General features: G+C 33.5%; 2 protein-coding genes across 2 annotated transcripts; one reads left to right on the forward strand and one right to left on the reverse strand.

The window, feature by feature from the left end:
* Positions 1-4170: 4170 nt before the first annotated feature.
* On the forward strand, positions 4171-9623 carry LOC106143065 (GDP-fucose protein O-fucosyltransferase 1). Its single transcript, XM_013345035.2, has 4 exons — positions 4171-4485; positions 4891-5343; positions 7593-7878; positions 8896-9623. The coding sequence occupies exons 1-4, from the start codon at positions 4377-4379 to the stop codon at positions 9194-9196; spliced, it is 1149 nt and encodes a 382-aa protein (XP_013200489.1). The 5' UTR covers positions 4171-4376; the 3' UTR covers positions 9197-9623.
* Positions 9624-12573: 2950 nt separating this feature from the next.
* LOC106143068 (large ribosomal subunit protein uL29) lies at positions 12574-15021 on the reverse strand. Its single transcript, XM_013345041.2, has 3 exons — positions 14913-15021; positions 14167-14303; positions 12574-12825 (listed from the first exon to the last, which is right to left on the reverse strand). Exons 1-3 carry the CDS (start codon positions 14913-14915, stop codon positions 12594-12596), a joined length of 372 nt encoding a protein of 123 aa, XP_013200495.1. The 5' UTR covers positions 14916-15021; the 3' UTR covers positions 12574-12593.
* Positions 15022-15221: the final 200 nt, after the last annotated feature.

The raw sequence follows: 15221 nt of genomic DNA on the forward strand, positions 1-15221 counted from the left end.
TTTGGCCCTATTATTACGTACGAATTTGTTTGCTCAACGATATTTGCTAATATGTCTAGTGAGAAACCTTATAAAAACTTTCCCTTATTCGGACACTTCTATAGTGCTGTTCTATATATAGCCCTGTGTCGAGAAAAACAGCTTTTTTATATTGATAGCTCAAAGTGAATTTTTCCTTTCATTATGTGCCGTGTAATTTCTGGCATTAACACATTCACTGCCACTGACACGCCTCGCGTGTTCGAGCTAATCTATGTTTATACGTCAAGAACACGCCAGGCGTGTTTTGAATGTTTCGGTAATATTTCTCAACCTAGGCCATATTTTTTGTCTAAATTAATAGTGCATCATTTTTAAGGGATGAGCTTTGACATATTGAAGCGGCCACCTTAACTACTATTAAAATTATATACGACAAAAAAAGGTTTCTTTGTAGTGCCGAGAACACGCTAGGCGTGTTTACTTACTGAAGCTACCTGTAGGTTCTCAAACTTTATGTAATTATTTTACCTAAGTCAATAGATGGCGCTCGCCATGATTATTTTTGCACATATGGTATAAATAGCAGATTTATTTTTTTCCATACGGCAAATAATTCTTATAATTAAAAAAAATTGTGTTTGTTAATGAGGTCCATTGGTTAGTTTGATTATCGTCGTTTCTTGTGTTGTAAGCTATTTGTACATAGAAAAAATAATAGTTAAAAAAAACTACGCTTTTATTTTTATAATTCCTTTGTCATTAATTTTTATTTTCTATTTTTTAGTTCGATTAGCAATAAAAGCGTAGTTTTTAAGTTTTTTTAAACTATTATTTATTTTCTATTTTTTAGTTCGATTAGCAATAAAACGCGTAGTTTTTTAGTTTTTTTATACAATTATTTTTTTGGAAGTTAACACTTCTAGTAAAACTATCTTACTAGAAAAGACTTTCGCAACCATGCGCCCATCGCTGGAGGTTTTCACAACTAAATTTCTTAAAGTTATACGTGGCCTGATTAGATTAAATCTCATAATATTCTCATAATGATGATTGTTAAACCCAGTTGAAAAGAATTTTACATACATACATACATACATATGATCACGTCTATATCCCTTGCGGGGTAGACAGAGCCAACAGTCTTGAAAAGACTGAATGGCCACGTTCAGCTATTTGGCTTAATGATAGAACCGGGATTCAAATAGTGACAGGTTGCTAGCCCATCGCCTAAAAGAGGAATCCTAAGTTTATAAGCCTATCCCTTAGTCGCCTTTTACGACATCCATGGGAAAGAGATGGAGTGGTCCTATTCTTTTTTGTAATAGTGCCGGGAACCACACGGCACGGAAAAGAATTTTATAGGGAAAAATCACTGTTAATAATATTTTTGACTATCCAGCAAACAATAATTTTCGATTGTGGCCTTGCCAGGAATCAAACCACAAGATTAAGAGGCAGATTGATACAGGAACAAAAATATTTCAAACATACCTCCACTGCCTTTACAACCAGGAACGCAACAATGTTTATCTGAAGACATCGTGGCACTTTTGTTGTAAAATCTGTCTTTCACAAAAACAAACACAAACTTGGGAGTCCTATCTCAAATAATCAGGTACTTTTTACAGGAGTCCTATCTTAAAATATCTGCACAACACAGTGAACACAGTCAGACATCAGTCATGATAAAATCACACGAATATCCGGAAGAACAAAGCTCGACTCAACGGAAGATTCCAAACTCCAAATAACGACAAGTTATCAGCACAAAACAAAAATACACAGGCACCGGTAAAAAAAAAACAGAAAGAAAGTTTACAGGTGTTCGAATCGAATTCAAAACTTACTGTCAAAACTTATTTGAAGTAAATAAACTGTCACTCATTTTCCAAACGAGTATTACAGTGTTGCTATTATAAATAGGCAAAAGATACCTAATGTTAATTCAAGAATTGCATTAATATGTTAAATACGTATTAAATATCGCAAAGTTCTGTAGGTAGTAACTTTATTATTGTATTATTGTTCAATTTTAAGTTTAAATTTAGTTGTTCAATTTTCATTTATTACTTTTGTTTTATTACTTAGATATTTTTTATTGTTTTAAAATATTCTACTAATTCTACTATTGTTTCTAATGGTAATTCTAAATGGAACGATGCGATGAAATAAAAAAGCCTCAGGTTAATAGTAACATTATATGGAAATATATTACATCTCTTTTTGGACTCGTTATACGTCAGAACTTCTCGGTTTCTTGTATGGAGATTACTGGCACTGGTGCTATCTCTGTCTCTCTTACTCTCCTACGAAGGATCTAAAAATGAATTTATTAATCCTGGCAGTTTTAATAAGGATAATGAGAAACTCTTTTCAAAATATTGCATTGTCATCGGTCCTTGATACGTGTGCAAAGTTCCAAGTTGATCAGACGTTTAGAAACCAGTGAAAATTAAGCTCAAAGAGTCCGTTACATACATACAACCCAAGCTAATAAAAGCGTAGTAAAAAAACACGAGTGAAGTACTTAAGTAGCACAAATCTATCCAGTTGCAAATTAAAGGTTGTGAACAGTCAAGTAGACTTGGCCAACCAACCAACATTACGATAATACGTGACTGTATATAAATAACGTAAACAAACTTTTTAAAAGTTTAATTATTTGAATGAATTACCTAACTTATATAAGATTGAAAATACGTTTAGAATGGACACTCAATATAATAGTAAAACAAATACAATTAACAATTCTAATATTAGAGTTTACAATAACAGCAAATTTAATTCATTTATGCGTGGGGATTTTAGTGAAACAAGTTTGAGAACCCAGTATTACTTAATAATGCAATTACTCACCATATAATCTATTTTTTGCCATAATTCCAAGTAATTAAACTCACCAAACTATTGTAAACACCTTTACTTTCGCTCAGAACAAGAAATACTAACCGGAAAACATTGCAAAACCCGAAAAATAGCCATATAAAGAATTTCTCTTCAGTCAGTGCCATGGACACGCGCGGCGTGTTCACTTTTTTTGAAGTGCAATGCCGTGAACACGCCAAGATCGAAGTTCATCGAGATGCCGCCTTATAAAACGGTGTCCTCCGTTTTATAAGGCGGCGTTATATAATCTCGATGAACTTCAAGAAAATCGTGGTGGCAGTGAATGTGTTAAGATCGTTTAGGGGCAGGACTGTGGGCTGAGGACGTTATGATATTTTATATCTAATTAACATAGAAGTGCTAGCTTGCATAGCCAAGCGAGGTGTCGCCGAGTTACTGGTTGGTAAAGGCGATGAAGGATTAGTGGATTTGCTCTGGCTTCTCTTAAGGAGGATTGGATTGACTATATGTCACTACTAAGTATTGATACTATACTACTACTACACTGATAATTTATTCCATTATATAATATGAAGACCGTTGGTGGTCGAATCGGTATTGGTTCAAATCCCACCTAGGCCATGTATCAATGACTTCAAAGTTATATAATATATACTTACATTAGTTTGAATACTAACTTGCCGATGTTCTTACGGCGAGGGAAATAATCACGAAACTGTGGCGACATCACTAATGTCACATCTACTATCAATCATCGTGAAGAAATTGACGCGCTTAGCCAATACGCGCAAACAACACGGATGGGAGCATAAATACAACTTCCGACTCAAGACCGTTGGAGCCGCTGTTTCCCAGGCATAACACCTAGCCCGGCTGGCCCGGGTGAGCCGAAACATCGCTCCCGCTACAAAACTATAGTTTTACCGGGATAATACACTATATCCTGCTCCACACTATGGATGTGCAAAATTTCATGCAGATCAGTTCAGTGGTTTAGCTGAAAACCTACCAAAGAGTCCAAACCGTTATGCTGATATTATTAGCTAATTCCCTGAACAAAATAAAACTGATTTTACTGGTGAGAGACCAGTTATTATGTTTTTTATCTTCTTTTCATTAAAGATATTTATTTTCAGATTATTAATGCAATATTGAAAAAACTCGACTATTCGGAAATCGATCTTTTAGATTTTGATTTTTTTGTGAATCGATTCGCCCGCCAACGATTCGCATCTATTTAAAAATCGACCTTTTTCGGAAAGAATCGCCATCCTTAGTGCCAACATCAAGAAAATAGGAGCTAGAGATGTAAATCACACTTATTACAATTAATAGGTACTAAATTTAATAACATTAAAGTTTTATATGTAATCCTCCGGCAAAGACAAATTTCAAAAGCCGCCAGTTGTCTATACTCTATTGAATTATATTCTTTCGAACACAAACGCTTTAAAAATCCCTAATCGTTTCATGCAAACAATTGCTTGTTTTCTTTAGAATTGCGCCAGGCTGTTTATTTCCGTACATTTACTGAACGAACTGTAATAATGCGAAAACATTTAATTGGATTCTTTTTATTATGTGCATTTTTGTCGAAAACCACAACTTCGTTGAGTTATGACAGAAACGGTTATATTGCTTACTGTCCATGCATGGGTAAGTTAAAAAGACCACCATAAAACTTAATTTATTGTCTATTAACTTTTGATAATGTGCATAATGTAAATTTTGTGTTTGATGTTTTTCTTCATTTAGTCTTAATTATTTTGGTGTTTTATTATATTATTTCCGGCCTAAGTGAATGTGTGTTTCTTCCCTCAGTATATTTAATGTACAAAATTCTGTTAGGTATATTATTATGATGATTATCATAATAATGAGATAATGATCTACCATTGGGTAAAGCAAAGAACTTATACCGAATTTAAATTTTTGTTGGTAAGCAATAATGACTATGTAAAGAATTAAAATAATTGCCAAAAACGAAATTTTCAAAAAACTATAAAGAAATAAATTTAAGAGAGTAATAGTAACAAGTCTTATGTTTCTTATTTATTACAGGTAGATTTGGGAATCAAGCTGATCATTTCTTAGGAGCCCTAGCTTTTAGCAAAGGCATTAACAGAACATTAATATTACCCCCTTGGGTTGAATACAGATATGGAGAGTCAAAGTCTATTCAGATACCTTTTGATACATATTTTAATGTTGACTCCCTTCAGACATTTCATAAAGTTATAACAATGGAATCTTTTATAATAGATATAGCACCTATACTTTGGCCGAGTAGTAAAAGAATTTCATTTTGCTACACAAAAAGAGCTGGTGAAGAAAATGAAAGTTGTAACGCTAAATCAGGAAACCCATTTGGACCATTTTGGGATACCTTTAATATTAACTTTGTTGGATCAGAGTTCTATGGACCATTGAATTATGATGCTCATAATAAAGACATGATGAATAAATGGAAAAATAAATATTCCTCTGGAGATTGGCCAGTTCTTGCCTTTACAGGTACAATTTTTCAAAAGCCTTATATTAAATTTAATTTATCATTGTCATATAGTTCACATTAGAAATGATAGTAACTTATTTATTTTCATTTATCTATTACAGGCTTATCCCAAAGAAACATTGCTTAAGTACTTATATGTAATATACCTTGTTTGTGAATTTCACGAAGGGACAGTTAAACACGTCCAAAAATACCTTCATGTAATTCACATGTGCAGTGCTCTAGTGCCAGGGGAGTATTCGGATAGATCTGTCCTCGATTGTGGTATTTTAAATCTTCTAGAAATAAACTCATCCGGCACTGACAGTTTTGAAGTATCTGGCTGTTGCAATTCATACATACATACATATGGTCACGTCTATATCCCTTGCGGGGTAGACAGAGCCAACAGTCTTGAAAAGACTGAATGGCCACGTTCAGCTTTAGTTCAGCAGCAGAATTGAGATTGAAATAGTGTTGCTAGCCCATCGCATTAAAAAGAATCCCAAGTTGGTAAGCCTATCCCTTAGTCGCCTTTTACGACATCCATGGGAAAGAGATGAAGTGGTCCTATTCTTTTTTGTATAAATATTGTTTTGCAATTAAGAATTTTGAAAACATATTTCATAAGGGTCACATTCAGACTTACCTCTAAACTGTAGTAACCTACCATCCCCAATACAAATTTATAAGCAGGAAAAAGGGATAAATGCAATACTGCTTTAGATACAAGAATCTAAGAAATTTATTTTGAATTTTTTCGATCATATATAAATTACTGCAATGTTTATCCCAATGGATAAAAAACCATGATAGTGGTATGCCAACTGATGTTGTATATTTTGACTTTGAGAAGGCCTTTGACTGTGTACATATCCAGAGACTTTTACATAAGTTACAACATCTAGCATACAGCATTTGTGGAAAACTATTCGCATGGATCAAAGATTTTTTGACTAGCAGATATTTTTGTGTCAGACTGGGCAATATCCTTTCAAGTCCGTGAGCTGAACTCAGTGGTGTCCCACAGGGCTCCGTTCTTGGACCGCTCCTCTTCATCCTATATTTGACGGATCTAAAACAAATGTTGCAGTTACCCATCTCACTGTTTGCTGATGACACGAAATTCTTTGGCAATCCCAACTTGCAATCCGCAGAAATACAAAAAGCGCTTAACGATATATCAAAGATTGGCTTTTGTCACTTAACGCTGACAAATACTGTTTTACACATAGGGAAGAAGAATCCTCGTAACAGATACTATCTGGGCAATAAAGAATTAAACTCTCTGTAGGCTCACAAAAAGATCTTGGCATAACAGTAACCAGTGATTTAAAATGGGAGACACATATAGTTAATATTGTCAAGAAGGCTAACCCTATGCTGTATCTTGTTCGCAAATCGTTTGTGACTCTCACATCAAAAATATTCTAGAAAATATATAAAGCGTTTATAAGACCATTGTTAGAGTTTACGTATGTGATCTGGGACCCATACTTTAAGAAGGATAAAACACTTCTTGAAAATGTACAACGTAGAGCTACAAAGATGGTAAAATCACTGCAAAATATGTCATATGAGTGTAGATTAAAAGAATTAAAATTAACAACACTTGAGACGCGAAGAAGCAGAGGAAGATTAATTGAAACTTATAAAATACTCATAGGATACTATACTGTGGCAGACCTTCGAGCACTGTTTCAACTTTCTACTAATAAGCGGCTGAGGAGCGCACGAAAGCTAAAAAGAATCCACTACAAAATTTTCTCCCTAATTGTGTTGTTACATACTGAAACAAGCTTCCTACGAGTGTCAAGACTGCTTCTTCAGTCAATTTTTTTAAAAATCGGCTAAACAAACTTTAAAAATATCCAAGCATCAAAACACACGCAACAGTTTAATGAGTGTACTAGTGTGCATGCTGCTAGTGTGTTTAAAGTATATAAAAATAATAATAATATCTTTATATTTGGTCTCATATGGATTCCATACAATAGCTCCGCTTTCTAATCTACTCCTTACAAGTGTGTTATACAAAGCCCATACAACGTCAAAACATCTTAGCTTCCATGCTGGTCTGGTAGCAGAGAAGAAAACCTTATGAGTGGAAAGGCTAAAGAAATTTGGGTTCTTCTAGGCGATGAGCTAACTACTTGTCACTATTTGAAACCCAATTATATTATTATGCCATATATCCAAACACTGTCAAAGTTTTTAAAAGATTGTTGACTTTGTAAGGGAAACAGACACAATTTCTATGTGTTTACAGGTGCTCCAGCAAGTTTTCCTGTTCAAAAGGAGAATATATATTTACAAAAGTATTTGTCATGGAGTGATGAATTCAAAACAAAATCTAAGAACTTCATAAAGAACAATATGAGTGGAGGTGGATTTCTTGGTATTCATCTTAGAAATGGGCCAGATTGGACTAAAGCATGCAGACACGTTCATGATAGTCCCATGTTGTTTGCTGCTCCTCAATGTGTTGGTTATAAAAATGAAAAAGGGCCATTGACAATTTCTATGTGTCTTCCAGATAAAATGGACATTGTTAAGTAAGTCCCTGGGATATGCTAATTAAGGCTACAGTTCTGTAATGTCTGAGTTGAGCTAATAAGCTCAATTCATAATCTGCGTATCGCCATTTAATAGATAATATATATTTTTTAGCAGTTGATTTCTGCTATGTTTTAAATGTTATTTTAAGCTTAAATTTTTGCGAACTCGCGACCAAGCATAGTTTCAATATTGCTATTTCACTTAAGTACAACCTTACCTAAACGGGCCAAGGGTCCTTTCCTTCATCGATATGTCAGTCAGTTTTGTTCATCTAAAATGTCAAGTCAAAGTGTCTGTCTGTCCATGGAGGCTGAACGGCCGCAACATTACGCTTGTGATCTCGTAAAAGGCCTAAGGGTAAGAGAGAGATTGGTCCTATTAATACCAAATTTTTTTTAACGAAGTGCCTGTAACCACACTGTACAAATTGTTCCACTCTTGTAGAAACTAATACTAATGCTATGTTTTGGATTCGTTCTGCCTGGTAGGCCCGCAACTCATAAATGCCTCTTTATAGCGGCAGGAATAAATTACATGCATACATATGGTCACGTCTATATCCTTTGTGGGGTAGACAGAGCCACATTCAGCTATTTGGCTTAATGATAGAATTGAGATTCAAACAGTGACAGGTTGCTAGCCCATCGCCTAAAAAACGAATCCCAAGTTTGTAAGCCTATCCCTTAGTCACCTTTTACAACATGCATGGGAAAGAGATGGAGTGGTCCTATTCTTTTTTGTATTGGTGCAGGGAACCATACGGCACTTAATAGAAATATAAGAAAATAGCAAAAATACGGTCTTTACAAATGAAACTCTAAATGTTTACAAACATAAATAAAAAAACAATTTAAGACCGTACCATTTTGGTATTACCTACGCTATACCTATTAATTTATTTATTTAACTATGGAGGGTATAAGTGTGTGGAGTACGGAGAAGGACTTTATGCTAGGCGAAAGCTATATATGTTTGATTATTTCCATTATTTTAGATTTTATTTTCTGTTTCAGACAAGTGAAGAGAGCTTTGAAAAAACTAAGCGACATTAAGTACATATTTGTTGCGTCAGATTCAAATCCTATGATTGATGATCTTAAACGTTCCACAAACAGTCTAGATATAAAAATTGTCACACTACAACCTTCCAATCCACATCTTGACTTGGCAATTCTTGGACAGGCAAACTATTTCATTGGAAATTGTGTATCATCCTTCACTGCTTTTGTAAAAAGAGAAAGGGACAGTAAAGGCTTACCATCAGAATTCTGGTCATATCCGTACCGTAAAAAAATGAAACACGACGAATTTTAAGACAGTAATAGTTTGGACATTTTTAACTATGAACGTATTTTACGCAATCTGAACTACGGCCGGCTCACACAGGCAGCGACTTCAATACTTGTACAACCGCAGGCTATCCTTGAAGAGTCTCACGTATTGAAAAGGCTGCTCTTTTTAGATTCTGATATGTAATTAAATTGTTTAGAGCTTTGGTTGTTGAATGGATGTGTCACCATCATCCAATATGGGTTTGATTCCTCTACAAAAGCTGAGATCAGGTGTCGCTTCGTGTAAAAATTTGACTTACCCAATCCTTTTCCATGGGTGGTGCAACCCGGGAACTCCAGAGAAGTCAGGGCCATACCGGGAATATTTCCCATCAAATATACATAGTTTTGGGAATATTTTACAAACTTTCGCCAGGAAAATCATGTTATTAAATGATTTTATCTGTTAATTGACTATTATTTTTTTATTTACATATTATCAGCATAGTCATATAAGTCTGCCGCCTTTGGCGCGAGGTGAGGTAAACGCACACCTAAGGAATTGTAGCGGCAGCAATTGGTTGTTGTGACTTGTGGCGTAGAGATGTCGCCACAGAATGTATAACACTAACATTTTGACCTCGCCAACTAGGTACGCACACAATCGAAATTCCCCTTAATTTGTAAGCCAAGAAGTAAGTGCGTTGGTTGTGTGTGTGTAACGAAAAGGCAAACATATGCATAAGTGTTATGTGAAACATAATATGCATAGTGGTATAACAGTCCAACTAAGTAAGTTTACTCAGTTACATTCTCTTAGTCTACCTCCCCGCCCGCCGCGCCGCTACCTTTAATTCTACACGGACGCGGTCTTTCAGTCTTCAAGGCAGTTAGGTGTCTACCTCGTAAAGGAAAAAGACGTGATTATATATAGTGAAATGTATATATTATGATGATTATTACGTTAAAGGCGTAGTAAAACAATTTACACTTATATGAATTCCATGCTCTCGCTACCTAGTTGTCCTAATAACAACAGACTAGTCGATATTACATACATTCTCGGTTGACGAATAGCAACGAACAGATGACAGTTATTAATTTAATGTCTTGTACAGATATCAACTTAAAAAATTAACTGACCGAATCTTAAATTATTTAAAAAAATGGCTTTCCTTAACGGCTTAAGCTAATTATTTTTATTTGTTCAGTAAAGTTGGTGGTAATAATAGTATAATTTTCGTTAAGATATTTCTAGCAAAATTTAAATTGGTTATACATTTACCTTTTTATTTTTACGAGATAGATTTTTCAACGTTTTAAATTAGACTAAAGCAGATTGTGGACAATTTCTTATGAACGTCAAGATGACGGAGCCACCTCTCAAAACATATATATTGTCGAACCAGCCCTTAGTACCTATATCAAAAAAGTTTGTACCTCAAAGAATTACAAAATATCGATTGTGATTCCTCCATCTTTACGTCAAAATGGAGGAACCACCTTCGTTTCTTATAAAAATATAATGTATACCGCCAAGATGACCACACGGACACTTAGTACCTGGTTAGTACCTCCCAAGATCTTATCGCTATAATCGTTTTTTAAGAAAATAAGTAACAAAAAGAAAATGACAGAAGTGCCTGTGATTAATAATAGCAAAATGAATTAAACAAAAACTTTACTTCAAAATAGTTCTAGGCGTTTAGGATTTAGTACAAAAAATTATATTTATTAATTATTTAACAGCACAATGTAAATGTTATGTTATTTAAACGAGTTGTAGATAACCAAATATATTTCAATAAGTTATAAATAATAGTTCTAATATTTAAATAAAACTATTTCTTACATTTAAAGAAATTATCTCAAAGTCGATAAAATTTATTTGATGGGCTATTCTACAATTTGAATCCTCGTATAATTTAATAACATAACATTAGCATTGTGCTTTTAAATAATTAATATATATAATTTTTTGTACTAAATCCTAAAGAGTTATGAGCTATGAGTTATAAGTTATGAGCTTGCATGAAGAGAGTTATGAATGTGGATGAAGCAAAGGAAGTATGCAGGGATCGTGGCAAGTGGAAAGAGGTAGTCTCTGCCTACCTTTTTAATATGATGATATATCGCAGCCTGTGAATAAATGGCCGCAAATTAGGGTTGCTAGCTGTTAAAAACTCGAGGTATCCGAGATAAAGTGAAAGAGAGTTAGCGCGTAACGCCACTTGTTAGACAAGGACGGCGAGTACCAGCTGTGCGAGTATTTGAAGCCATTGCGCACGCGTCAATAGATACTAGATCATAGATATGTATATAATAATCATATACATACTAGATCATAGATACAGTTATTTTTTTCATACATTCTCTATGGTATCCAAAATCATTAGTAGATTCAACGATTAAAATAATATCACAATATTTATATTTTTTGTTGCGGCGAAACATTAACATAGAGAAACACTTCTTAAAAGTTATTTCATTAAAATCCAGCACATTTTGAGTTTTACTACACAAAAAACACTTTTTCATTTTTACATACATACATTTACATACACATTGGTATACATTATATTTTTATAAGAAACGAAGGTGGTTCCTCCATTTTGACGTCATGATGGAGGAACCACATATCACAATCGATATTTTTGAATTCTTTGAGGTACAAAATTTTTTGATATAGGTACCAAAAGGTACAAACCAGGTACCTACTAAGGGCTGGTTCGACAATATTTGTGTTTTGTGAGGTGGCTCCGTCATCTTGACGTTCATGCCGGCTCGCATGGTTGGTCGATATCTTTCTGATTTGTGGATTTTTCTAATTTTTGCAGTCCATCGAATTAAATCGCCCAAGTGTAAAAAATTTAAGCGTAACTACTAGTTACGCTTAAAATTTTCCATCGGTTACTAGTTAGTAACTAGTAACCGATAGAAAATTGTGTGGCTCTTAAAAAAGTAAATCTAATTCTTAAATTAAAAAATAGTATTCTGATATAAGCTTAAAGTTTAAACGCCAACCCACCTCTAATTATGAGACCAATTTGTGAAGGCTGTTTGCAGAACGCACCAAGATCCTTTGATATGTGCTCAAAACGGACAGCACTCAGGTTGCCGGCTGTGGTGATATGCAACCTCCACATTAGCTTTGACACCTTTTATCATAAAAGGAACATTTCATTTCTGTCACATGCTCAAAGTCATACTTTGAATAAAGCCATATTTACTGAGAAATGGTTAGTTATTCTACACCGGCCAACGTTCGCGCCGCCTTATTCACATCACAAACATTTCACAAAATAACTCTACACGTCAGGCCAATGCGTTGGCCTACCATATACAGGGCACAGGGTCTTTAATGCATTCAAAAAAGGAAGGTATCTTGCTAGACGAATTTTGTGAAATAAAAGCACTAAATTTCTTGTAGTTATTTTAATTTAAGCCTTTACAGCATAAACTCTAGGAGGGAAAAGAGACTTTTTCCTGATCTCTTTCCTTGTCTTGATTTTGGCTTCATGTTTAGTCAAAGCTTTACGCATGGCTCTGGTCTTCTTAGGCCTCAAATCCAAGGGCTTATATTTCTTGTTTTTGTAATGGTTGCGAAGGTTAACCTTCATCTTTTGGTGATAAACAATGTATACACGGGCAATTGCTTTTCGTACAACACGTCTGTAAGGAATAAAAATATGTATTATTATTTATTTAATCATAAAGTCACAGAAATAATTGTGAGCAATTAAATTAATGGATAAGACAGAACACAAAAATATTTACTAGAGTACTGTCAGTGAGTCACTCAATTACTGATCACAAATCATTATTACCAATAATATTAAAAAAAAACCTAAAACGTTGGGAGACCTTTATTATGCATCACTTCATATTATAAAACAAAGTCCCCTGCCCTATCTGTTTGGGTTAACTCAAATAGTACTGGATGATTCCTGAGAAAGGGTTTTAGTTTTTAATAAGTATAGGTTAAGTTCACTCTGATAATATTATGTCGATTTTAGTCCAATATGTCTGAAAAAATAATGCCTATGGGGAGTTTACTTGAAAATGCTGTTAAAATCTTTGAGTTACCTACAACAAAATAATGTATGATGGCATTGTTTGTAGATCTTTAATAAAATTAATCTGTAAAATTTAATACAAAAGTCTGTGATAGTTGTCTATCTTCCAAGGATAACTCACAATAACCATTTTTTGCTTTTACACATTACAATAAAATGATGGGATTTTTACAAACTTATTTTTAATTTAAAAAAGTATTAATTCTTATTCATACATATAATCATGTCTATATCCCTTGCGAGGAAGACAGAGCCAACAGTCTTGAAAAGAGTGATAGGCAATGTAAAGCTGTTTGGCGTAGTGATAGAGTTGAGATCCAAATGGTGACAGGTTGTTAGCCTATCGCCTAAAAGAAGAATCTCAAGTTTATTCAATTAAGTAATTTCGTTAGATATCTTGTTCATTTAAGATCAAAATGTAACTATGAATAAAAAAAAATCTAATGAGTTTTCCCAAAATAACTTTATAAACATGTATGAAACTCTATTACTTGTTTGTTATTAGACATCCACCTATAACAATTTCATTTAAAATATTCTATCATAAGAAAGTTGGATTCCCTTTGGCAAATTTTTATCAGTATTAATCTATTGTTTCTTTTCTTTTATCAACAATAATTTATAATATGGACAGATAATTATGCCTCAATTCCATCATTTTTCATTGGTATTTGTTTGAGTAGCTTCAGAGGATATTGGTTGGCATGATTGGTTAATATTATCTTACTGATTTGTAGAGTGGTCTTATTATTGCAGTCTATTAAATAAAATTGCCCTAGTGTTAAAATGTTAAGCTTATGTAGTAAACATTAATAGATTAAAATAATTAATCAAAATTTGCATTAAAAATTAAATAATAGTATCATGATTTAAGCTTATTGTTTAAACACCACTCTCTAAAATGAATGTCTCTAAAACTACATTCTGATTGACTTACATTTTAGACAGTTTTGAAGCTACACCACCAGTAACTTTAGCCACCCTTAAGCTTGTTAGTTCAGTTTTGAGCTCTTCTAGCTGTTTGAAAAGCTCTTTTTTATCCTTCGTGCGCAACTCTGAACACTTCACTTTTCCCTGAAACCATACATCATTATTAAATACAGTTTTGTCTCTGCGATAATTTCAATTGAAATATTCTGCTATGAAGTAGGTACCTATTACCAGACTTTAAGCACACGTAAAAGCGACGTACCTAGCTCATGACTGAGCTCGGGTCTTGAATTAGGTAGGTATAAATTTCATAAAACTCAGGTAAGCTATTTACGTGTAAAAGCGTAACAGAACAGATTAGGTATCGCAGGTCAGACATAATTATGGATATAATTATCATAAATCAATATTATCAAATGAACATCAGAAATTCGGCATAAAAAGCTGAAAAACTAAGTTCAGGCTGACACTTCTGTATTTTAATAATAATAATATAATATTTATATTTATTTAACTAGGTAGATACACAACACTTAATATTGGTTTCCTTTTGTTTATGTTAAAAATATCTACATTTAAAATTGTATTTTCTCAGCACTTAGTTCTTGTTATAATTCTAACCTATATAATGCAAATCATAGAAATCTAAGTCTTTCCAAAACAAAGTGCTTAACATGACATGATTGTATCAAATATAAATAAAATATATTGGAAGATTAAATAGCAATAATAAGATTTTAAAACCACACTAACCATTTTTAAAACTATTTCGTCCGCACTTTACAACAAGCTTGACGTAAAAAAGAGCAACTGAACAGTGTTGCCATGCCAACCCAAAAAAGCTAAAAACAACTCGCCTAAAAAAACAGTAGAAAACAGAGAAAAAAAGGCAGATTTCATAATTTTGCTCATATAATTATAATTAATAAACAATTTTCTTAGTTACAAGAACTCACATACATTGACATATTTGTAATTACAAATACGTAATTACAATAATAGAACAAAAATCAAAGTAAAATTATTTTTCAGTTTCAATTGCCTCATCTTCAATATTTTCAC

This window comes from Amyelois transitella, chromosome 2 (assembly GCF_032362555.1).
Source record: "Amyelois transitella isolate CPQ chromosome 2, ilAmyTran1.1, whole genome shotgun sequence".
NCBI classification, from domain to species: domain Eukaryota; kingdom Metazoa; phylum Arthropoda; class Insecta; order Lepidoptera; family Pyralidae; genus Amyelois; species Amyelois transitella.